A 26,844-nucleotide genomic window follows, 5' to 3' on the forward strand; every position below is an offset into this window, starting at 1 on the left:
TCACCATAAATTGTTACTGTTTTCATCCAGTTAGTGAATGTTGCACTTTAAATAAAAACACCTCTATATCTATTAGCAATGCAGAAATGCTACATTCTACAAGAACATGCCAGTCATATTGTTATATTATTTGTAAAGAGTGGGGAGCTGATAGTTTAGTGAACATAGATCCTGGGGTGCCACATTCATTGTTGCACTGCAGTCATGGTCCAAAAGACCATAAGACGTAGGAGCAGAATTAGGCCACTCGGCCCATCGAGTCTGCTCCTCCATTCAATCGTGGCTGATATTTTCTCATCCCCATTCTCCTGCCTTCTCCACATAACCCCTAATCCCCTTATTAATCAAGAACCTATCTAACTCTGTCTGAAAGACACTCAATGACTTGGCCTCCACAGCCTTCTGTGGTAAAGAGTTCCACAGATTCACCACCCTCTGGCTGAAGAAATTCCTCCTCAACTCAGTTTTAAAGGATTGTCCCTTCAGTCTGAGATGGTGTCCACTGGTTTTAGTTTTTTCTACAAGTGGAAATATCCTCTCCACGTCCATTTGTCCAGGCCTCGCAGTATCCTGTAAGTTTCAATAAGATCCCCCCCCCCCCCCCCCTCATCTTTCTAAACTCCAACGAGTGCAGACCCAGAGTCCTCAACCGTTCCTCATACGACAAGTCCTTCATTTCAGCGATCATTCTTGTGAACCTCCTCTGGACCCTTTCCAAGGCCAGCACATCCTTCCTTAGATACGGGGCTCAAAACTGCTCACAATGGTCCAAGTAAAAAATGTATCTAATGCGATGACTCATGTGCTTTGGGGAGTGGGGGGAAACTTTTATTTTGGGGTGATGGGGCCCACAAGAGTTAGGTTTCTCTGAAAGACGAATTATTGTAAAACAAAAAGCAAAAGCAGCTGGCGTCCAGTAATTGATCATGTGAGCCAAGCTGCCTGGGACTGAAACAATGGTTGTGGGGGGGTTTCCGAACAGGTCAACCAGAAGTAGGTATGAAAGGGACCCTGGGTGTTGTTCTGTTTCAAGCAGTTTGGGTTTAGTTCATCACAAGGAGGCCAGAGAGGACATTTCTTTCGAGCAGGATTCAGTTGAAATTGTGCGTACTGGCTATACGTCTTTTCTTTTAAAGCTGGAGAATGGAATGACTCTACGAACAGCAAGTTGAATATCTTGAAAAGCCAAGCTGGGAAGATAGTTCTTAAATGCAGGACTCCAGTGATAAAGAAATAAAAAAAACAGGAGAGTTCTGAACAGAGGTGGCCATGCATAAGATGCTGGTTACATCTGTGTTAACCTGGGACACTGCAACCGTGGGATGGTTGGATGAAATGGGAATGGCCAACCTTGCTAGAAGCAAGCAGAAACGACAGCAGAAACCCAGACAATTAAAATAAAAATTCAGTCAGCACACATCTCCAGTCCAAGTCAAAAAATCAGATCTACCCGTAGGAATTTCAGGAACTAGGGGCGGAATTCCCCGACCCCCCGGGGGGTCGGAGAATCGCCCGGGGCCGGCGTCAATCCTGCCCCCGCCGTGTCCTGAATTCTCCGCCCCCCGAGATTCGGCGGGGGCGGGAATCGCGCCGCGCTGGGCACCCCGCGGCGATTCTCTGGCCCGAAGACCCGCCATGGACAGGCCTTTCCCGCCGGCGTGGTTTAAACTACCTCTGGTACCGGCGGGATTGGCGGCGCGGGCGGGCTCCTGGGTCCTGGGGGAGTCGCGGGGTGATCTGACCCCGGGGGGTGCCCCCACCGTGGTCTGGCCCGCGATCGGGGCCCACCGATCGGCGGGCGGGCCTGTGCCGTGGGGGCTCTCTTTTTCTTCCACCCCCACCATGGCCTTCACCATGGCGGGGGCGGAAGAGACCCCCTCCCCTGCTCATGCGCCAGTATGACGTCAGCAGCTGCTCACGCACCGGCGCATGCGCGAACTTCCGGGGGCCAGCGAAGGCCTTTCGGCCCCGGTTGGCAGGGCGTCAAAGGCCGTTCGCGCTGGCCAGCGGAGCGGGAACCACTCCGGCGCGGGCCTAGCCCCTAAAAGTGCGGAGAATTCCGCACCTTTGGGGAGGCCCGACGTCAGAGTGGTTCACGCCACTCCGTCCCGCCAGGACCCCCCGCCCCGCCGGGTAGGGGAGAATCCCAGCCTAGGTGAGCCAGTCGACAATTTCATTGCAAGTTGAAAAATACAGCCAGAAAATCTAAATTTAAGGACATGGAGGAAAGGATAGTAGATCTACTCATCTGGATCTCTGCAACCCTGAAGTACAAAAAGAACATACTGGAAAGGACAAGCTCACAATATATTAGGCTGCAGATGTTTCTGGAGTACTTGAAAACATGAGCAGAAATGAAGGCGTGGTCAACCAAAACAGCTAACTTTCAGTTAAGTCAAAGGGAAAGGTAGCAACAAAGGAATGCACATCAGACAGAGAGAAAGATCTGCAGAAGCTGTGGATGACAATAAGATCACAAACAGAAGGAAATGTCCTGTATGTAGATCAAACCGCAGAGCTTGTGGGAAAGCCCAATCATTGGGAAAAGGTGTGTTAAACAAAGAAAGAAAACAGTGAATGAGTTATCAGAGTCAGAGCAACTGGGCGAACGATAAAGAGAGAACCCAAAACACACATATCCTGGAAGATGACAACGGGTTTGAGGGCACAGCAGACATGTGAACCACACAACTGCACAAAATGGCTGTGTGCAACAGTTCCCAGAAAAAAGAAGTTCACACACCCAATCAGATCAGGAAGAGGGTGAAAAATAAGCCCACAGCCATCAATTTGAGGCTGAAGCTGGAGTCTGGAGCACAGAGTAACATGATCCAACTCAGACTTCAGACCCTTCTGAAATCTTAAAGAAAATGGGAACCCAAGGAAAGGCGTCCTGAAACCGAGCAATGAGTAAACAACCTATGGGGGAAACTGAGATTAGACAGTAAGGCACACATATAGGAGAAGACATTAACTGTTCCACATCACTGAAAAAGACGAGAGATGCAGCTGATCTCAGTAAACCATGAGATAAAAGAACTAAAGATTCATCACCCAGTGAACGTATCACTACCTAAACAAAGCAAAATTAGGGACGCGACTGGCAGAAATGAAGAGTTCCAGATAGTCTCTCAGCAAGCGATCAGGGATGGTTACTTAAGATACAGGAAGCACAGCCGGCAGACTACCAGAGGTGACATCTCACTAGGGGATGGTGTTCACCTCATACAATACTAACTGTATAAAATGTCACGCTTTTGTTTACTTTTTGATTTTCTCCCTGCAATTTCCACGCTTTCAATCATTTACAATGTTCTTTTCTTCCTAGCTGTTGTGTACTCAGCAGGAGTGAACATGGCTAATAACAATACAAAAGTGTTTGTCTAAAAACGACAATTGGCTTTCTATGAACCTATCCAGAAAACATATTTACAGATCTACACAATACTAATGTCCCTGACCGAAGTTCATTACTTCAATTTAAAACTTTCTGTGTGGGGGGGGGGTGTTCTATAGAAATTCTGTTCAAAGATTGTTGACTCATACTAAAATGTATTTCACGGGCATAGAATCATACTAAAATGTATTTCATGGGCAAAGCATCGCTCTATTAGTTAAGCTGAAACCGTCAGTCTGAGCCCACAATGAAGAATATCAGCTTTTTGACTGTGGAAGGCATCAGAGCAAAGCCCAATATTTCAGCAGTGACAAAAAAAAAAGCTCATAATTCTAAACAAGCCAGTGGGTGAAGAGAAAGTCCCAACTTATTAAAGCTGTTCTATTTTAGGGCAGCACGGTGGCGCAGTGGGTTAGCCCTGCAGCCTCACGGCGCCGAGGTCCCAGGTTCAATCCCGGCTCTGGATCACTGTCTGTGTGGAGTTTGCACATTCTCCCCGTGTTTGCGTGGGTTTCACCCCCACAACCCAAAGGTGTGCAGGGCAGGTGGATTGGCCACGCTAAATTGTCCCTTAATTGGAAAAATTTAATTGTGTACTCTAAATTTATATAAAAATAGCTGTTCTATTTTGTTTTTCTTACCAACATAATATGGTGGTGGTTAGGGAACAAATAAATTTGATCAATGGAATTGTATTGCTGAGACAATGCTCAGAAACCTACTTTTTAAACTTGAACTATATTTCTTTTACGTTTCTTGCCTTTAGGAAGATTGCAAACTCCCTTGAGTGTGGTTTTAATGCCCGAGGACACGTTGGGTAAACAGTCTTCATAAATCTTCACCGTACCTCCCTCCAGTCTAATAGCTGGCAATACCCATTCAAGCCAACATTGAAAAGTGTGAGAATAGATTATTTTAGAACCATAAATTCCGAACAACAGGACAATAAGGAGTTCCAAGTGAAAAGGTAATTGTGGTTTAACCAATCAAGTAGTTGTTTTTCTGATGTTGGGTGTACACGTTCAGCCCATAGTTACAACACTATATCTATTTGATCTGTGAAAACATTCAACAGGCTAAATATTTATCAATCATAGCGGCACCTGGCTCTGTTGCTGGCTTTTCAGAAGGCTTTGATTGAAGCGCCACTCCATGAGTGGGATTTTCCGGTTGTGCCCACCCCAGAAACTGGAAATTCCCAGCCAATGTCAATGGGCATTTAAATGGTCGATCACATTTTCCATTCCACCCGTGACGATACCCTCGGCAGGCCATGGTTTGAGTTTGTTCGGTCTCAACTGAAGTATTGCATCCAGTTCTGAGCACCATACTTTAGGAAGATTGTGAAGGCATTAAAAATGGTGCAGAAAAGATTAATGACAGATAGATTCGAGAAACTGGGGCTGTTCTCAGAGAAGGTCGAGAGGAGATTTGATGATGATATACAAAATCATGAGGGGCCTGGACAGAGTAGACGGGGAGAAACTGTTCCCATGTGTCGAGCAAACGAGAACCAAAGGACATCAATTTAGCTGAGTGGCAAAAGGAGGAATGGTGGCAGGAGGAGACATTTTTATTACACGAGTGGTTAGGACCTAGAATGCACTGATTGAGAGTTGGTGGAGGCAGATGTAATTGCGCCTTTCAAAAGAGAATTGGATCACAATGGGAGGAGAAAACATCTGCAGGGCTGCAGTGAAACGGCAGCGAAGTGGCACAAGGTGAATTGCTCTTTCAGAGAGCCAGGACAGACACAACAGGCCTAATTTTTTGTTCATTTTTATTCCATTCTCAAAGTTACAAAGCCAACATACAGAGTGGACAGGGCAAACCCTTAATCCATCTTTGACGAAGAGTCAACCAGACTCGAAATGCTAGCTCCATTCTCCCTCCACAGATGTTGTCAGGCCTGCTGAGATTTTCCAGCATTTGTTTTTGTTGCCCTTCACCCATCTCTGTGCTTGCTCCAAAAAACAATTCAAATTGAATCCAATTCATGGTCTCCACAAGAGAGACATAAAAGATTCAAGCTGACAAGAAAAGTCATTGCACCTCATCTTGGGCATGATCTGACGCATGATCTTAGCCAAAAAACCTCCGTGCTGTAACCATTCTACGATTTTATGTAATCCATGCTGACACGTAAGCACAATACCCGGCTTGTTCTGTATGGCTAGAGATGTCACCTTTGAAAAAGGGTGCAAACCAAGGTCTTTGCTGCTTTTTCCGGTGGTATACAGATCCATTGCACTAATCAAAACTGTTTTTCCAGTGTCTTTAATCAACATCACAAGAGGCAGATCAACTGGTCCATTATCTTGCTCAATGTTTGTGGGCCTTGCTGTATGTAAATGCACTTCCACATTGCTCAGCTAATGACATAAGTGCACTTACTCAAAAGTAATCAATTGTTTATGTAGCACATTGGGATATCCTGAGGGCCTGAAAGATCCATAAATATCTGATAAACACGGAGTTTACTCAACTCAGGGAAAGCACACTTGATAATCAACGGGTTCATGTTAGCTTCTAATGCTGTAACCATGTTTTTTTGGTTGTGTAGTTACACAATGTTTTCAATGACCTCATTCCAAAGACTAATTGTGGTAGTGTGCCCTGACCCAGATCAGATCAACAGCTATTTCCTGGTTCTTCCTGCACATATGTTCTCACCGCATGACTACCATTAAATTATTTTCAATTATTCTGGTCTACTATAGCAGCGGGCCCATGTAACCCAGTTGCCAAACTTGAAGATAAATGCACAGTAATGAAATGGTCGTGTACAGCTTCAACTGCAGTCTATACTGTGCACTGAATCAAAATTTCATCCTTAAGGAATAGCTGAAAATACTTTAGCCAATCGTACTAGTTGCACGCATTTCACCAAAAGGTTAAAATTGGAGACAGATGTAACAAGTTCTTCAGTTCTGCCAATGCAGATGATAAGTTGAAAATACACTTGTGATCCAATTTGTTTCTGCGCCAGGAAAGGACACCCGGTCCATCTGGGCACCCACTTAACTTGCTTGTGTTAAATCAGGGGTCTTCTGCACAAGATACAAGATCATTTTCTGCGTTGCAGAAAAGTCAACAAACTTTGTTGTTGAAATCCAGCTATTATCAAACATCAAGGTTCAGCAGACAGTACGCTCTCTGCCAAAATTTATCGTGTCAGCATGGCTCATTACATCAGCTCACTTTGCAGATAGCAATAAACCTCATCAATCGGCAACAGCAGCAAGAATGATGGCAAGTGCTGACCCTTTTCTGAAAAATTAGACACAGCACAAATATGACCTTGTTTTGTCAGCTTCGCCCACTGTAAGGAATGGTTAGTGCTGTTCACACTAGAATAACCACATTTTGTAATGGACAGGCATTCAGAGTACATTGAGTGGATTCTAAAATGCTTACTAAAAACCTGTCTGCTTCTGTAACTTCTAAATGTTTTGACAGCCCGATGCATGTGTGTAAGCAAGCTTGGGAACATAATGATTTGTGGTGGGACAGCTGGCACAAAGATAATTGTGTACAGTAACTCTGTGCCTGTTTTAAAAATTGAGATATTTTTCAAAATTTGAGAATTATTTAATGACACCTGAACCAGACCTGCTACATAGTTCTCTAAGTTCTAATGCACATATTTGAGTAAGGTCACAAAACAAAAGGGGCCACCTGAGTGTAATGTTGAAAGGTCAACAGTACCTGCAGGACTGTACCACAGGACAAGGTGACGTCTTCAGAAGACGTGAAATAAGGTCAGAAAGTTGAGTGAACACAGGAAAGTGCATTGCACTTTTAAGCATCTGCGTTTCTATTTGTTCTCAACAGGTTTTCAATATCTGCATTACTTATTAATGGGCACAAAGTTATTACAATCTTGAGATAAATGCACTGTAATGTAGTTTCTCCATTAAATAAAAATGGATCGTCTTTGCACAAAGTGAAGAGGTTTTTTTAAAATACAAGAGTGCAGTTAATGGCCGACAGGCTGCTATTCCTCTGCTGGCTATTCTACACACGGGGAACTATCTGCATGAAATTAGCGTCCATGATGGGTGCCAGTTTCAGCAAGGTAAATGTGATGAACCAGAGTTGTACTTTTACTTTCTGGGACAGCAATTGTAAAGGTTGGTACAGGAGGAATGGGCATACAGAGATCAGCCAGGATACCTAACAGCCTAATTACTGTCCATTGACTCATGCTGAAATAATGGCTGTGTTGAGTGGAAAAAAAAAGACAAATCCAGTGTGATGGTCTGACAGAACCCGCATCTATGTGCAGACATGCAGTCGCACTGGAATGTCAATTTAATAAAAAGAAAAGGAAGGACTTGCATTTGTCAAGTGCATTCCAAGATAACAGGCCGTTCTGGAGTTCTTTACAATGAGGGCGGTATGTAAAAAGAGCGGTGGAGAGGGCGGTACAGGGGAATAGTGTTAATTGTGTAAGGGTTACTGTCACTGTTGTTGTTTGCTTGTATCTGTTCTGGATATATTTGAAAATACCTCCAACAAAATATTTTTTAAAAAGAAAGACCTACGGTTGTCTCTATGACTATAGCTATTTAAATCTTTTTCCCTCCGCTTCATTCTTGAAGAATAGAAGGTTGGATTCATGCAGGCTCTTTCAACAGACATGGGACATCCAAAGCCCTGTATACCAGGCGATAGACGGTGGAAGGCTAGCCAAGAGTCATTTGTAATAACCAAGTCCAGAGGCAACAAAAAGCATGGATGATGGTTCCCGCTGCAGGTGGGTTGTCATTTGTGCAGTGTTAGGCGAAGTTATGGAGGTAGAATAGGTCATCAACATCTGACTTAAGCGGCAGGAAGGCAACTACTGGACCAGGACTGAGCAGGGCATATGGGCTGCTTGCTGGCATGTCCACTGAAGTGCTGTAGGCTATAGGGTAAGTCACCCTTTCATCGGCCCAGAACTTCTGAATAACAGCAGCAGCAATGTCAAGGTGAACACCACTGACCACAATTAAATGTACAGCCTGACCATTTTTTGCCCTTCCAGACAGATCATCTTGTCCTGGAGTGTGGAGGGAGCCATTGTCAAAGGGATCCATCAGGGGGGCCAACAAGGAGAAGTAGTGAGGCCAGGCCTCCCTTCTGATAGGACCACCTCAGGTAACTCAGGTTAGCATGCTCGTGGGGCGGCAGTGGCGCAATGGTTAGCACTGCTGCCTCACAGCGCTGAGGACCCAGGTTCGATCCCGGCGCCGGGTCACTGTCCGTATGGAGTTTGAACATTCTCCCCGTGTCTGTATGAGTCTCACCCCTACAACCCAAAAATGTGCAAGGTAGGTGGATTGGCCACGCTAAATTGCCAATTAATTGGGAAAAAAAAGAATTGGGTACTCTAAATTAAATTTTTTTTAAATGGTTAGTGTTATGTTTGGTCCTTTATACTTCACGAAGGAACTCACCAAACACTTCAACTTGTCCAAACCAGAATCTTTTATTAAATCTCGTGTGGCAAGATAGCAATCTGATACAGCGCGCGTATCATGGAGTCTGCTAACTACTCCTCTGGAACGTGCACCTAACACTGACCATTCACTTGTACGTCTTATTACCCTCTCAACCTTCTTCTGAAGATGGCTGGATGTGTCTCCCTTTATATCGGAGTCACAGGTCACATGACCTTGATCTAGAGACCGCATGGTGTGTCTGTATCACCACCTGCTGGTTGGAGGCCGCACACCATCCAACTATGATACAGCCCACAGGCAAATCACCACAGTTAGCATGCTCAGTGCTGTGGCAAGTTTCGAAAAAATGTTCACAGTTTTTTCTCCTTCAAAAAATTAAACCCAGAAGCTGTTGGCATTACTGGATGCCAGTGATGCCCAGCTTACCACATGACACATGCATTGTATGATGTATTTTCCTCAGTTGCATGGTGCTCCAATGGACCCATACATTTACAGGCTGGCTTAATATGTGTTCTTCCTCCCCACTTAGGTCATAACTTTCTTAGCTTAATTAGATCCCACCTCTGCCTATCCAAATATTGGGTGCAATTTAACAGAAAGGTTTCTGAGTGTCATTTGTTGGGTTTTGCTAGGAGTTTAGCTCACACAGAGTAATTTTCATCACTGTGGAGCTGAACTTGCCAGTCAGACCAGCTCATCAGAGATCATGCGCCATTTTAAAGGGTGTCCTGATCTCTAAGTGAGCTTGTGGGTCCTTCACAGCCACCCCCCACCTCCACCAAACCAAACACCACCATGGGCAATGTCACCCCTCACCACATGGTTATTACTCCACACCCCCAGGTGATGACATCCCCCCCATGGGATCTTCGGGGTCCCTCCTCTTCAGGCCCCCCATACCCCCTTACAGGTTAACACTTTCCAGGGCTCCTACCATTCAACCCCTGCCCAACCTCCCAGAGCCCCTTTCTTACCTGCCCTGCATTCCCCCCCCCCCACGCTTAATATTCCCACTCCACCCTCCTTTCATGGGCATAGCCCCCCCATAGGCCCTGACCTTTGGCAGTGCCACTCTGGTATCCTTCCTGCATCGCCATCCAAGCACCTTGGCAGTCCAGGGGGAAGGCCAGGGGGCCACCCTGCACTGTCTCTGACAACCCAGCGGCCTCCGATGGCCTGGGAGACCTCCTTAGATGCCATTCCGCCTGGTCCATGTTTTTGCGTACCAGTATGGAATGGCGCCTGGCTGCGGCCTCCCTGGGGAGGCCTGTAGATCCCAGGAAGCCGTAGATCCTGGGTGAGTTTGCTTAAGTAGGTTTAAAACATTCTTAAGTGAGCGCGACTTGGTCATGCCCGTTGTGAGCGGGATCCTGATCTCGCCACCAGATCTCCCGAGGTGTACTGGCTTCCAGTAAGCCTGCGGGAGGCTTCACCCAGCATCTACCGGCCGTGCCGCCCTCCCGGTTGAGCGCCACGCGGCCGGTACTTTGGACCCATTGCTTCTAATCTGGCCGCATGGTAATAGAATTTTCAGGATGCAATCCCTTCATTCTAATTGTGGACCCAACTGTGTAAAAACAATGCCAATTTTATACCATCAAGCGCAGCACTCAGTGGAAATAAACAAAATAAGGCACTTACCCTCATCTGTAGGATTAAACCCACAGATATCACAGATGCATCGAACCCACTTATTCATTTCTTCTTCAGTGTCTGCTACCAGGTAGAAGACACGGTCAATTGTTCGGATATCAAAAATGTAACTGTTCTCAAGATCCTTCTTATTAAAGGTCAGCCCAGCATCCACTTGCTCACAAAGATTCAAGTCAATGACACGGATCGGCTTCTTTGCATGATCATTTTTGTAGTATTCCAACACATCCGGATCTCCAGTCAGACGGCCACTTCGAAGTACAAACCAACGCTTCTTCCATGCCTGCAAATACACCAAGAAGAACATGCCATTGAAGTGCCAGCACTATTAAAATGTTCTATGTTTGCTACTGTATAGTGCTTTAATAAAATCAACAGTGTTTAGCAATAAAGAGAGTGGGAGGAGGAGACAAGATCACTGATGCTACATTGGCAACTTTACTTTGGTCATATAGAAATACTTGTAATTGCTTTGTGTGTTTAGTTATGGCTATAGTTAAAATACAAGTGAAGAGGACACTCAGTAGAGCAGTACATTCGCCACGCTGTGCTAACTCAACCTGCCCTGGAAGCGTTCGATTAAACGCACGTTCTCGCAGTGTCTGCATGGGTTTCCTCCGGGTGCTCCGGTTTCCTCCCACAAGTCCCGAAAAATGTACTTGTTAGGTAAATTGGACATTCTGAATTCTCCCTTAATGTATGCGAACAGATGCCGGTGTGTGGCGACTAGGGGATTTTCACAGCAGCTTCATTGCAGTGCCATGTAAGCCAACTTGTGACATTAATAAAGATTATTATTAACTGTGCAGAGAACATTTTACTCTGTATTTAACCTTGTGCTGTACCTGCCCTGGGAGCCTTTGATGGGGACAGTGTAGAGGGAGATTTACTTGATACTACTTGAAATAGTAAGTGTATGAAGAGCTGTTGGAAAGAGCATCTAAGCACACAGTGTGTCCTCACTTAAAGTTGTGGTTGCATCCCAGAAAGCCACAACTTTGAGTGAAGCAACATTAAGTGAATCTTGGGTTTCACACAGAGAGTCATTAAGGTCCGGAATACACTGTCTGACTTTGATGAAAGATTCAAATCGAGGCATTCAAAAGGGAATTAGATTGTTATCTACAGAGGAAAAATGTGTAGGGCTGCGGGGAGAAGGCAGGAGAACTGCACTAGGTGAACTGCTCATCCAGATAGCCGGCGCAGACATGACACACCAAATGTCCACCTTCTGGACTGTAACAATTCAGTAATCATTGGCTGTCGAACCATATTCCACCATGCCACAGGAGAGAGAGAGAACGCACGTGAAAGGAGTAGGACCTTTCAGGCCTTAGACGACATTGAAGTGCTTTATTGCCAATTAATCACTTTTTGAAGATATGATTGTTGCTGCTGCTTTGTAAAATATGGCAGCTGGTCTGTGCACAGCAAGATCCAACAAACACCAACTTAGATTAGTTCACCTGTTTTGATGGTGGTTATTGGCAACGACACTGGGTAAATTCCCTGTTCTGAGTAATGTCGCATGATGTTTACAACCCCCAGGCAGGTGGCTAGGTTCTAAGTTTAATGATTCATTTGAAAGACAATATTGCTAGCTGTCCAGCACTTTGCTGCACCGGGGTGATAGTTGAGATTTTGCATTCTCCGGTCCTGAAAATTGCCCCAAAGACTCAACCTTCTGACTCAGGAGAATGAAGCCTGGGGCCTACCTTGTCTGTACAGCCCTGCAACACACTAATTGTTGTACTTTGCTTTGGAGGTAGGGTAGGCAATAGTTTCTGTGTTTTTTTAAAAAGACACAACAGTGCATCCTTTGAAAAGATATAATTTATAAGTAACAAAATAGTTTATTATTCAATGACCTTGGCCCATTTCGTTTGGTGAGCCGCAGCTCGCGCTGTTACAGCACCAATAAGCTGTTAAGTTAGTTATTAGGAACAGAGCTCTCGCATCAACAATTTGAACTCTAAATGTCCTCTCTTTCTTGCAATCATTCCAAATAGTTTCAAACAAATATTGCCACAAACATGGTACTTAACCATTTCTAAATTTTAGCCTTCAGGAAGAATCAATAACGACACCTAGGAACTAATTTGTTCTCACAGAATTTTCCAAACACAATTCTTTTCATCTCTTATTAACAACTTCAAGAAAACCAAGACCAGAGCTCCCCGTTGTAAAAAACGGGGCTCGGTGTGGCCTCGGCCGCCCGTTCCCCATTTGGGACCCTTTTTCAAAGCGAGTCGCATTGAATAGTCATGTGGCTAAACGCGCTCGCTCAGGAACTTTGTTCCCTTTTGGGCAGATTGCGCTAAGTGTGGGCTAAACCGATGAGAAACTCCCTAGGACCCAAAAAAGTGACTAAATATCATTGAATAGCAGTGGGGAACTCGCTGGCAGAGCCGACGGGAAACTCCCTGAAAAACCTGCCACAAATTAACTTAGAATTTTTTTTTGGAGAATCGCGCCCTAAGTCTAAGATGAACAGACTTTTAGATATTGAAGGCATCATTGGATATGGGGATACTTCAGGAAAATAGTGTTGAGGGCAGATCAGCCATGATCCAGTTGAATGCTGTAGCAGGCTTGAGGGGCTGAATGGCCTACTCTTATGAAAAATGTTCCCTTTTTTTCAATTTTCTGGTCACAGCTGCAATCAACCACATCTGGAGTCCCAATTAGTCACATAAGGCAGGTAGCATATTGGTAACATTGTGCCAAGAAATTTTGGATTCATTTTGGAAGGAATAACAGGAAGACAGAGTACTGGGCTAATGGTAAGATTCTTGGTAGTGTGGACGAGCAGAGAGATCTCGGTGTCCATGTACATAGATCCCTGAAAGTTGCCACCCAGGTTGAGAGCGTTGTTAAGAAGGCATAGGGTGTGTTAGCTTTTATTGGTAGAGGAATTGAGTTTCGGAGCCATGAGGTCATGTTGCAGTTGTACAAAACTCTGGTGCGGCCGCATTTGGAGTATTGCGTGCAGTTCTGGTCGCCACATTATAGGAAGATGTGGAAGCATTGGAAAGGGTACAGAGGAGATTTACAAGCATGTTGCCTGGTATGGAGGGAAGATCTTATGCGGAAAGGCTGAAGGACTTGAGGCTGTTTTCGTTAGAGAGAAGAAGGTTAAGAGGTGACTTAATTGAGGCATACAAGATAATCAGAGGATTAGATAGGGTAGACATTGAGAGCCTTTTTCCTCGGATGGTGATGTCCAGCACGAGGGGACATAGCTTTAAATTGAGGGCAGATAGATATAGGACAGATGTCAGAGGTAGGTTCTTTACTCAGAGAGTAGTAAGGGCGTGGAATGCCCTGCCTGCAACAGTAGTGGACTCGCCAACACTAAACGCATTCAAATGGTCATTGGAAAGGCATTATGGACGATAAGGGAATAGTATAAAGGGACCTTAGAGGGGTTTCACAGGACGGCGCAACATCGAGGGCCGAAGGGCCTGTACTGCGCTGTAATGTTCTATATTCTAAATTTAACTTCCCAATAAATGTCAGAGATTTATAGTGTCTTTAACTGGATCTTTAAAACATTTGAAACTGCATCAGTTCCTGAATGTAACAGTTGTGGTTCTCATAAATAAGGATATCAGACGCATACAATGAATAGTAGTTAAACGTCTAAGGGAAGCAGCTGGGTTACTCCTATTGGAGAATGAAGCTAAAATGAGCAGTAAACAGGAATTGCCCCTCATGTCTTCCTCGCACAGCACTTCCACAGCTTGACATGACCCAGTCGACGATCCATGCAACCCATGAAAATATCAAATAATCAATCCACACTTCTTCCTCAGAGACAAATAACTACAGGAGGCCAAGCTACCTTTAATATCAGAAGTGCTCCCAAAGTTCCACATGTTGGAGAAATAACTCTGCACTATATTTTTCCCCTAAGTCCTTACAGCTCATTGACTGTCGTAACTTCAGCATGTTAAATATGCTTGTGACAATGCTACAGCAACGCAGCTGTACTCCGTGCAAGATTTGAACACTTCAAAAGTCCCTGAAAAATTGGAGACTCTCAAACAGTGAGTTTTTAAAATGCCGACTCAACTGGACTACATTCATATCACCCTGAAAAACAAAATCAAGCTCTCACTGAACATCCCAATCAGGCTACAAAATTATGACTTGAAGAATATAACACTTTTTTTTTTGCTAAGTGCAAAACAAAACCCGACCACTTCAAAACAGCAATTCAGGCAGTTCTGCTTTACCGTAATCAATTGAAAAAGCAGGTCAGGAAATTATCTTTTGATTTCCGTTGAGCACCATTAATACCCACTTCAGTACAACTTACAAAGTAAATATATATACAATGATTAAACTACCTTTCACGTTTTTGTTTGAAGTGTTTCACAAACAGAAGTGGATGCGTACTGAATTGGGATACTGGCAGAGCCAAATAAATCCTCTTCTGGATAAATCATATCCAGACCAAATCAATCTATCAAAACTAGGAGGGCAGCCATTAATTGAGGGATTAACAGAATTTAACACTATTTTGAGTGGTCAGATATATCCCGATATTAGTTTGGTTATAACCCGACCCAGAGGCCATGGGGCCTGTATCCTCAGAGTACGATCTCCCTGGCCTAGATGTGGGAGCGAACCCAACCCCTTAAGCCAGGGGCTTCTGGGACATAAATACCCCGGCCCAAGTGTGGGTCAGACACGGGAGACCCTTCCGGAAGTAGATGGAATAACATAATAGATAAAATCATTTTGCGTTTTTCTTAAAGTCAGTCATCGCTTCCACGTGGTCGCTTGCCTGGAACTTTACAGTTTGGTTGTGAGATTTTATTATCACCAGTTGATTACTGATATGAAAAGTCTCCAGGTTCCATCACTTCGCAATTCCAGTATCTCATTTTGTTTTCATCGTACTCTGTACTTCTCCATTTTTCTGTGCCCGAAATATTCTGCCCCCCCCCAACTTCAATCTTTTGATCTCTCTCCCCCCCCCTCTCAAACTCACTCTTTTCTTCTAAATTCTTAATCCTCCAAAAGATGTTGATGTGTCTTTCACATTGTTTCTGTCTGCATTCAACCCTCTCCAATATTATAACCAAAACCATGAACAAAAACGTTCGAGATACAAAAGCAAAACATGTTTTCTCCTGAAGTGCGAAATTGTCAGATGACTGGATTAGCAGACATTTCCTCCAATTAATTATTGGGAAGACTGAAGCCACTGGACTTTGTCATTTCCATCTTTCGCCTTGACCAGAATCTAATACTAAACCTTAGGAGAACTCACCCACTGCTATTCAATGACACTTAGTCACGTTTTTAGGCTCGGGGGGGGGGGGGGGTGCGCTAAACCGGCGAGAAGCTCCCCAGGGTCCAGAAAAGTGACGTGTCATTGAAGAGCGGTGGGGAACCTGCCGGCAGGAAACTTCCTGAAAAAACCCGCCACAAATTAACTTAGAAATTGTTTGGAGAGAATTGCGCCCGTAAACTTTTCCCCATCTCGGGTGGGAAATGGAGTGTGCCTCCCTCTGAAGGCCTTCTCAGAGTTGCCCCCCAGGGCATTGGAGCTCTTTAGTAGCAGTAACTAAGTTTCTGATCTATCTTTCCCCTTGTGTGGTAGTCACCACTGTTATATTGTGTATACTGCATACGAGGGTATTACGGTAGGCCCCTGTACTACAGGTACAGGGGTAGATCCCTGCCAGCTGGCTCCGCCCAGTAGACGGAGTATAAATATGTGGGCTCACCGAGCTGCAGCCATTTCGGCAGCAGCTGCAGGAGGCTCCACATCTCTGCGTAATAAAGCCTCAATTACTCTCTACTCTCGTCTCGTCGTAATTGATAGTGCATCAATTTATTACGCAGAGATTTTAAAACGACGGATCTCCGCATCAAGCCTGATCGCCTGCAGCTGCACCCTCAAGCAGACAATGCCAAATCGGCCTTCGCACATTGGTTAGCTTGCTTTGAAGCCTACATCGGATCTGCGACTGAACCACCCTCAGAGGCACAGAAGCTCCAGATCCTCTACATGCGGTTGAGCTCCAATATCTTTCCCCTCATCCGGGATGCGCCGACATGCGCTGAGGCCATGGCGCTACTGAAGGAGCACTACACACAGCAGACCAACAAAATCTACGGCAGGCACCTCTTCTCAACGCGGTATCAACTCCCCGGTGAGTCTGTGGAAGATTTCCGGCGTGCCCTGCAACTCCTAGTGAGAGACTGCGATTGCCAGGCCGTTATCCGCCAGTGACTCTTAGAAGGGGCTACCCTCGACCCCGTGGTGACCAAGAAACAAGCGCTCTCGCTCACAGTCGCCTCACGCAATATACAGGCGTATGCCCCCGACCGCATGGCCCACCCTCCTGGACATCATGGACCCAGCCAGCGAACACTCAACCATGCACCCCACCAGCGACCTCCGGCAGCCAACACCAGGCCTGCGCCGTGCGGCAACCAAACAACCCCGGGGGACTCGAGTGCTACTTCTGCAGACAGTCAAAACACCCCTGACAACGCTGCCCGGCACAGAGCGCGTCTGCAAAGCCTGCGGTAAGAAAAGACATTTAGCTGCTGTGTGCCATGCCCGCTTGGTCGCCGCGATTGCACCCCCCATGTGCCCCCCGCGGGCGCTGCCATCTTCCTCACCTCAGACCTCGTGCAGTCCGTGGGCGCCGCCATCTTGCCTGCCTCAGGACCCCTGCTCGTCGGACACCTCATCGGGCCGCTCATCGCCCGCGACCGCCGCCGACCAGCCACGTCTGGCAACCGTCGCGATCGACCAGTCACAGCCACACAACCTCGCGACCGCGTCGATGACAGTGAAGGTCGACTGGCACAAGATTTCCTGCCTTCTGGACTCCGGGAGCACTGAAAGTTTCATCCGCCCCAATACGGTAAGGCACTGCTCCCTCACGGTCCACTCCACCAACCAGAGAATCTCCCTGGCCTCCGGATGCCACGCCATGGCGATCCGGGGGTACTGCACCGCCACCCTCACCACCCAGGGCATTGAGTTCAGTGGCTTCCGGCTCTACGTCCTCCCCAACCTCTGCGCTGCCTTGCTACTCGGCCTGGACTTCCAGTGCAACCTCCAGAGCCTAACCCTGAAATTTGGCGGGCCCCTACCACCCCTTACTGTATGCGGCCTCACGACCCTTAAGGCCGACCCACCTCCCCTGTTTGCGAACCTCACCCCGGATTGCAAACCCATCGCCACCAGGAGCAAACGGTACAGTGCCCAGGACAGGACCTTAATCAGGTCTGAGGTCCAGCGGCTGCTTTGGGAAGGTATCATCGAGGCCAGCAACAGCCCCTGGAGAGCCCAAGTGGTAGTGGTGAAAACTGGGGCGAAAAACAGGATGGTCATTGACTACAGTCAGACCATCAATCGGTACACTCAGCTCGATGCGTACCCCCTCCCTCGCATATCTGATATGGTCAATCAGATTGCACAGTACCGGGTCTTCTCGACAGTGGACCTGAAATCTGCCTACCACCAGCTCCCCATTCGCAAGGCGGGCCGCCAGTACAACGCATTTGAAGCGGACGGCCGCCTTTACCACTTCCTTAGGGATCCCTTCGGCGTCACTAACGGGGTCTTGGTCTTCCAACAGGAGATGGACCGAATGGTTGACCGGTACGGACTAAGGGCCACTTTCCTGTACCTGGATAACATCACCATCTGCAGCCACGACAAGCAGGACCACAACGCCAACCTTTCCAAATTCCTCCACACCGCCAAACTCCTCAACCTAACCTACAACAAGGCGAAGTGTGTGTTCAGCACGGACCGATCAGCCATCCTCGGCTATGTGGTCCAGAACGGAGTTCTAGGGCCCGACCCCGATCGCATGCGCCCCCTCATGGAACTCCCCCTTCCCCACTGCCCCAAGGCACTCAAATAATGCCTGGGGTTCTTCTCGTACTTCACCCAGTGGGTCCCCAACTACGCGGACAAGGCCCGCCCACTCATTCACTCCACCGTTTTCCCACTAACGGCCGAGGCTCACCAGGCCTTCAACCATATCAAGACCTACATCGCCACGGCCGCAATGCACGGGGTCGATGAGACGTTGTCCTTCCAAGTCAAGAGCGATGCATCAGACGTCGCCCTCGCCGCCACCCTCAATCAGGCAGGCAGGCCCGTAGCACTCTGTCCCGCACCCTCCATGCCTCCGAAATTCGGCACTCCTCTGTTGAAAAAGAGGCCCAAGCAGTCGTTGAAGCTGTGCGGCATTGGAGGCATTACCTGGCCGGCAGGAGATTCACTCTCTTCACTGACCAACAGTCAGTTGCCTTCATGTTTAACAACACACAGCGGGGTAAGATCAAAAATGATAAAATCTTAAGGTGGAGGATCGAGCTCTCCAGCTACAATTACGAGATTTTGTATCGCCCCGGAAAGCTCTACGAGTCCCCCGGTGCCCTATCCCGAGGTACATGTGCCAGCGCACAAGTGGACCGACTCCGCACCCTGCACGCCGATCATGTCACCCAGGGGTCACCCGCTTTTATCACTCCATAAAGGCCCGCAATCTGCCCTACTCCATCGAGGAAGTCAGGGCTATCACCAGAGACTGCCAGATCTGCGTGGAGTGTAAACCGCACTTCTACCGGCCAGACCGTGCGCGCCTGGTGAAGGCCTCCCACCCCTTTGAACGCCTCAGCGTGGACTTCAAAGGGCCCCTCCCCTCCACCGACTGCAACACGTACTTTCTCAATGTGGTCGGCGAGTAATCCCGATTCCCCTTCGCCGTCCCATGCCCCGTCATGATGTCTGCCATCGTCATCAAAGCCCTCAACACCAGCTTCGCTCTGTTCGGTTTCCCCCCCTATGTCCACAGCGACCGGGGATCCTCATTCATGAGCGATGAGCTGCGCCAGTACCTACTCAACAGGGACATTGCCTCAAACAGGACGACCAGCTACAACCCCCAGTGAAACGAGCAGGTGGAGCGGGAGAATGGGACGGTCTGGAAGGCCATCCAGCTGGCCCTACGGTCCAGAATTCTCCCGGCTTCCCGCTGGCAGGACGTCCTCCCTGACACCCATCACTCCATTCGGTCGCTCCTGTGTACTGCGACTAACGAACTCCCCATGAACGTCTATTTGCACGCAATAAATTAGCAGCTTCCACAAAGTTATGACTTGTGCATCAGATGTGTGCAAGCTTCATACTGCATTGTTTGCTCAAGTCTCTGAATGTCAATTGGAACCATTAAATGAAGTCTGGAGAAGACATCCTCAAAGCAGTTAAGTGTCTCTCATTCTGGCCATAAAAATTTAAGTGCATGTTTGCACCTAGGTACGGTCCATTTAAAGGAATGGAGAGTACAACGGAAACAGGGAGCAAATGGAGGTCAGTTCTGCATAACCTTGGCGCATCTGTTATTTTGCAAGAATGTCAAAGAAATAGGATAAAATTGAAACAACGAAGGCTACTGGTTCACTGCTGCAGAAACAGATACGATATTTAACAGCCACGTTTTGGCATATTGTCAAATTAGTGGGACTTTTGAATGGATTGCTTCCTCTAACCAACAATTTAAAAAAAGTAAAAACTCAACTAAGCAACATTCAGAAACCCCTCATTTTGTACACTTAATTGGCTGGTGTCTAATTAAGTTGGAATAAATGGAAAGCAACTCTGATGCCTCAAAATAATTTCCTTTACATAGATTATAGGAGGATTCTGACTCATCATTATCAGAGGAACTTTACAAAATTGCATCATTCCTGCACACCAGGAGCACATGATATGCTGAATGAAAGAGTGCAAGCGACTCCCTGTACAATGTGAGGAATAGTTAAAGGTGATGAGATTCCTGTCCAGGAAGGGCGGGAAACTAATTTCAATATCATGAGCGGGCTTCCCCGCTGTATCATTCCCCACTCACATTGCTTGTGTGCGGTGCGTATGCTTGTGGTGTGTCTGCATGTGTGTGCGTGTGTGTGTGTGTGGAGGTACGCCTCCAGCATATTTTTTTTCCAAGTCCTGGACAATATGGAGAGAAAGGCCAGCTGTGCAGCTCACTGGCTGCACAGTTGGCTTTTCTCTCCATATTGTCCAGGACTTGGAAAAAAAATATGCTGGAGCCAGTGAGCTGCACACAGGTGTTTTTGGCTGGTCATGAACTTAGAAGAAACAAGGGAAAATGCCGCCGAAAGACTAAGTGCCCGATCAAACAGCCTCTTCCCGCCCGACTCGGGATGCAAAGAGGCCATTAAAGAGATTTGTGACGTTGGGAAGCCTCGCGAGATCGAATGAGGTCTCGCAAGACAACGCGATTTGGATCTCGCCCTCACTGGGCAGAATCCAGATTTGCATATTTCAGTGAGCAGTTAGCCTCACTCATATATGATTAGGCCGGAGTGTCCCAAGGCCGGGGGATCGAACGCCCACGCCTAGGAGGCCTCGCCATGGCGCCATTTAACACTGGTCAACACAAACATGGACCAGGTGTAACGGCACCTGGGGGGAAGAGGGCGTCTTCCAGGTCATCGGAGGCCCCAGGGTGGTTGGGCTCTGGGCAGGGTAGTGCCCTGGCACTCCTGTTGCCAGCCAGGCACCTTGGCATTGCCAGCCAGGCACCCGTGGCATGTTTCCCGTGCCGGGGATTGGGCCAAGGGGTGCCCTGCCCTTATGAGGTGGACTGGTGGAGGGCTGGTGAACCCCCTAACAAGTTGTGGGGTCCAGAGGCCATGGTGGGAGGTTGAGAGATGGGGCAGCATTGAAAAATGAAGAGAAAGTATGAGAAATTAAGGCGTGTGGCCTTGGTGGGGGCATGACTTGACGAAGCCCAAAAAAATGAGCCCTGTTGGATAGTGGGGTGGTTCCCAACACCAAAGGCGCCCAAGCTGGGATTATTTTCCCCCTCATTAAATTGTGCCCCTAAGAAACATAAGTGCAAGGATTTTTAAGAAATGGTCACTGCTGCACATCTGGCCTGAGCTCTAGGGAAAGAGTACGTTGTGGGATTAGTTTGGATTGCTCTGGACTGAATTCTGGGAATTTTTGTGGTTTCACACACAAGTGCTGGTATAAATACTGGCCCATAATTTCCTGTCAAAATAATGGCAAGACTAATTGTATCACTATTTTTGTTTCACAAACGCCACAGCAACGTCAGGGAAGAACAGCTGGGTGAAAATTCAAAAGTTACTATTTGAGCTATGCTGCTCTGCCATTAGCTTCTTGTAAACTGCACCTTGATGCTTGTCTCACTACTGAAATTAATTAAATAGCATGACGCTGCACAGTACATCCAAACTGAATTCGGCACAGAAAATTAGAATTAGTCTGAAATGATGCAACAAGCCTGTCCTGGAGCCATTTAAAGTCATGTATACTTAATTAAATCCGTATTAGCCAGCAGAGATTCTTTAAATGACATGCTGAGAGTTAATTACTGCAAATGTAATCCTCTGGCATTGAAAATTAAAGATTACAAATTCAGAGTCTCATTCCTTCAGGTTTTAATTGTTGCTGGATATGCTAAAGTTGTAAAATTTAAAAGATTTTCTTTAAACTATTACTTTGTCTTTTTTCTCTCCTTTAATTCAATCTTTCTTCCCTCTCTTTTCTCTCCTGTACCTGATTTGACATTGAAGTCACCCACACTGAGCTAAACATCATAGAATTTACAGTGCAGAAGGAGGCCATTTGGCCGATTGAGTCTGCACCAGCCCTTAGAAAGAGCACCCCACTTAAGGCTACACCTCCACCCTATCCCCGTAACCCCACCTTACGTTATTGGACACTAAGGGCAATTTAGCATGGCCAATCCACCTAACCTGCACATCTTTGGACTGTGGGAGGAAACTGAAGCACCCGGAGGAAACCCACGCAGACAGGAGGAGAACGTGCAGACTCCCCACAGACAGTGACCCAAGCCGGGAATCGAGCCTGGGAGCCTGAAGCTGTGAGGCAACTGTGCTAACCACTATGCTACCATGCTGCCTATCCTTCTCAGACCTTCATTTGTAATCCTTCATTCTTACTCGGGTTTCAGATGCCCGTTTCCCTCACTGTGATGCCATTAGCTCACACTTTCAGCAACTTGTGATGCAAAATATCATTGCAATGAATTGGCAAGAGGAAGCAAAACTTAAGGAATTGCCCTGCAAATATGGCCCATTACACAAATTATGCCCCAGGATTGCACACAGTGCAAATCCCATCTTAACCCAAAACTGAGATTTTCAGTGTTTAAAATATAGCCCTTTACTGTCCTTCTTACACCAACTGTGAAAATTCACACAAAATCTGGAATTATTTGCATTTTATATCAGCAATACCTTGGATAGTCGGAGGGGAAAAATTAGATTACTAGATAAAACCAAGAAAGAATGCAGATATTGAGTGAAAGCCGGCTAGATCATGAGACACCATACGGTATACAATAGGATTTTATAGATGTGCAACAATGGACATTGAGTTTTTAAAAAATAATTTAGGCAATCCAATTTTTTTCCAATTGAGGGTCAATTAAGTGTGACCAATCCACCTATCTTTTGGATTGTGGGGGCGAGACCCACGCAGGCACGGGGAGAATGTGCAAACACCACACAGACAGTGACCCAGGGCTGGGATCGAATCTAGGGCCTCGGTGCCGTGAGGCAGCAGTGCTAATCACTGTGCCGCCTTGGATGTTGAGTTTTGATGAATCCTGGAATTCAGATTCAAGGTAAGCTTTTTTTTTAAATTTAGAGTACCCAATTCATTTTTTCCAATTAAGGGGCAATTTTAGCGTGGCCAATCAACCTAGCCTACACATCTTTGGGTTGTGGGGGCGAAACCCACGCAAACACGGGGAGAACGTGCAAACTCCACACGGACAGTGACCCAGAGCCGGGATCGAACCTGGGACCTCATCGCCGTGAGGCTACAGGGTTAACCCACTGAGCCACCGTGCTGCCCATAGATTCACGGTAAGCTTAATAGCAGTTGCAATCCTCCTCAAAACAGGAATACCTGCTAACCTAAACTTCTGTGTTCTGTCCTGGGTTAACACTCCTCCTTCAATCACCAGGACCAAAACAGACTCAATAGTCATTACTGTTTGTAGGAACTTACCTTCCATAAAATAGCTGCTGTCTTGCCTAAAATACAGCATTTCAAGTGCTGTGAAGCTGTTCTGAGATACGTGAATAATTAAACAGCATAGTTTGAAGAAGAGCTGTAGCATTTCTTAATCTTCTGAAAGAGGTGCATTTTACTATAATTCTTATGTATTTGTTTTAAAAAATTATTTCCTAACCCATTCCTCATATTTTGTAATTTCGAAAAGGAAAAACTACTGGACGTCAGGATTCAGGAAGCGCAGCTTGAAATTGCTAATCATTCTGCCTAAAAGAAAGGAAACTAAAAACAAACTAAACATTTCGCAACAGAAAGCAAAACTAAATGAAGCCTGCAGCCAAGATAAATAGTTAACGGAACAAATTGAAGACCCATCCCATCAAATTCAAAGCTTTTAAAATCTTGCAACAAAACGGAGCCAAAAGTTGCCGACAAAATTGAGAAAGGTCCTATTCTAGGTAAGAAATTTGGTGCAGCGCTGGCCGCGGGCCGCTCTACAATCATTACAACATTTCCAAAAACAATACTCCAAAAATAAAACCCATGCCTTTAACAAAGTAAACAATTTACAAACAGATTAATGCACTGGTGCCCGTCTCCAGAAGCTCTGGGTTCAAATCCCACGCCAGGAATTAATGTCCAAGGGAGTGCGTTTATAATGTGGCCAAAAATGTTGAGTAGCTAGTTGCAAAACCCCCCAACATAGGCCAATGGCAGGCAGAAAGAGCTGGAGAGGTTCCTGGTTAGCCATGTGATAGAAATAAATTTGGGCCTCTGCCATCACTACCTATAGCTCTAGGCTACAACATGCATGTAAAAGTATATGTTGCCTCAGCAACATGAACCCCTTGCGGATGCGGGTTGGCTCAGTTGACTGGGTGACTGGTGTGGATGAGATCCGTACCAACAGCATGGTGTTTGATCCCAGTTCCCGTTGGAGTTGATTTGGCACCTGCATCCTTTCCCTACACATGGTGGAGATTGCAGTGGCTCAGACATGCCTTGGGCAGAGAACAAAAAACTAAGAGTGTGGTAAAATGGACAGCAGCCTGTATTTTAGGCTCAATAAGATCGGACACTTTAAATTAAGGACTGGACCTTTTAAATCAAATCACAGTCGGCTCCAGGATTGGCCTGAAGGGAATTCAAACTTGGCCACGTTCAAATAGACTGAACACGGACAAACTGTCAGGATATTTATGGACCTGCCCTGTCATCACCCACCAGGAGACAATCGGACCTGTTCCTATGAATCGATTGTTTTGGGTTGCCCATATAAAGCTAGACAGTCTGACACCCAGTTTTCACATCGTTATCTTATATGGAGAGGTTACGTGCAAACAATATCTAGGAATGAACGTCTAGAGTTGTGTTCCTGGTGTCCTGCAGAGTTATAATCCACAACACCACTGGGTATTGCGACCCCCATTCCGAGACCTCATTGGCTAAGGGCTAAAGAACCTTCTGGCAAGACGAGAAGAGGGGTATAAAGATCGACCACCAGGACCCTCCCCAGCGAAGACTTGCAGAGGCAGCAGAGAAGATTGGACAACCAACCAGAGATGGAAGGAGGCAAAATGCAAGACCCACCCTCACGGCCGAAGGCCTTGAGGAATCGAGACTCAGAGAATCGGACCCTCCGTTTGACTGAGTCCATCGGCTCGGGTAGTATTGAGAATCTTGGGATAATGTAGTATGGTGTTGGGATAATTTAAGAAGGGTGATTGTTTTTACTGTTTGATAAATAAATTTGGTTGAATCATACACTTGTATGTGCCCTTTCTTCATCTCACAAAGAAAGACACCTGTGTAAAATATTTGAGTAATAAACGGGTCTATGTGTCTGCGGTTTTACACACAACACGTGGAAGACAATGATGAAGAAGACAACAAAGACAAATAAGATCACACATTGCTTAGCCTTGACTATACAATTCAGATTTCTAATCTGTCCACAGGACACATTTCCTGTGCAGATAAAGAAGCAAAGACATTCTGTGAAAGGGCCCAGACCTCCAAAATAAATACAATTGGATTATTAATTATACTGTGGTGATAACAAACCAATTATAAATGTGTTTCTTGGGGGAAAACCACCCTGTTACACCCCTATAAAAAGCAGGCAACTTGACTTGAACTAACTGGAGACTTGCTTAACACAATAACATTAGAGTCTTTTGAAGATGGGTTGCTGTATCACCTCCCAGCTTATAAACAAACCATTAAATAGTAGTAAGTAAAAAATAAACAACAAATGTTCAAATAAGAGAACAAGGTATCCTCTGTATTTGTGACTTTTCATGAGCACTCAACAACTACTGTAGCTGTTATACTAGGAACACATCCACCAAAGCAGTGTATCAATCCTGCATAGAATCAGGGAATTTGTTTAAATTACAGGTGCTCTAACTGTATTTTAGTGCAAAAATGTTTTTAAAATGCACACTCACAGCTCCCACCACTTACACTGTGCCGGTTTAACCAGCTGTCTATATTAGACAAGTGATGCTGATGATCGCTGTGAATAAGGGCGATGGAGTGAGGGCAGCTTCAGCTTGCAGGATTGTGGCGGTAGGTAGCAGGCTGGAGAGGTCACCAACAGGAGGGTTGACAGCGACCTGGGGGGTTGGGGAGTGAGAGCGGCTGATCTAAAATGGCACCAATTGGATCACGTGATCCTCAGTCATAACCGGTATGAGACAACGCTAGTATGAAATCCACAATGCGCAATGAAAATACCAACCCCATTAATGACATGATGCTAAATTGAAACAACTTAAAACAGGGCCACTTAACGTGAGAACGTATCGTATTTGAGAACCAGAAACTGTGCTGACATTTATTTTTCCAATGCAGTTTTATTTAAAGGCCTCATGGAAATGCAATTCCAAGCATCCAGGTCAAGCAAAATCATTTCTCTATTCTGGCACAATGTTCAGCAAAGAATTATCTGCAATAGTCCTTCAGTTCTCAGAAAAACACAGCTAACTCTCCCCCCACCCCCGGACCCCCACTAACAATACAGCTATTGCACCCTTCTTCCACCTGACATCACCCCCCATTGATCTTCTTCACCCCATTTCAGTCAAACCCTCAACTGACCCCAAGAAATGACCTAACATTTCCAACTGGAAATCATTTAAGACGTGCACTGTGGTCTAATTCAGTATGTGGCAGAAAATTGCAGAAAATCTATACTTTCTTTGGTCCAGAAATTCTGTAATCCTCAGAGAGGGAAAACCAGAGATTTCACAACTCATTTT

General features: G+C 46.1%; 1 protein-coding gene across 4 annotated transcripts in view; it reads right to left on the reverse strand.

The window, feature by feature from the left end:
* The window catches only part of gab1 (GRB2-associated binding protein 1), a 266,339-nt gene that overhangs the window by 91,601 nt on the left and 147,894 nt on the right, over positions 1 to 26,844 (reverse strand). For all 4 annotated transcript variants that reach the window (XM_038792432.1, XM_038792435.1, XM_038792434.1 and 1 more), the window contains exon 2: positions 10,489 to 10,783. In XM_038792432.1, the coding sequence (XP_038648360.1) occupies positions 10,489 to 10,783 (295 nt within the window). The remainder of the gene's footprint in view (positions 1 to 10,488; positions 10,784 to 26,844) is intronic.

This window comes from Scyliorhinus canicula, chromosome 3, assembly GCF_902713615.1.
Source record: "Scyliorhinus canicula chromosome 3, sScyCan1.1, whole genome shotgun sequence".
Classification (NCBI taxonomy): Eukaryota; Metazoa; Chordata; class Chondrichthyes; order Carcharhiniformes; family Scyliorhinidae; genus Scyliorhinus; species Scyliorhinus canicula.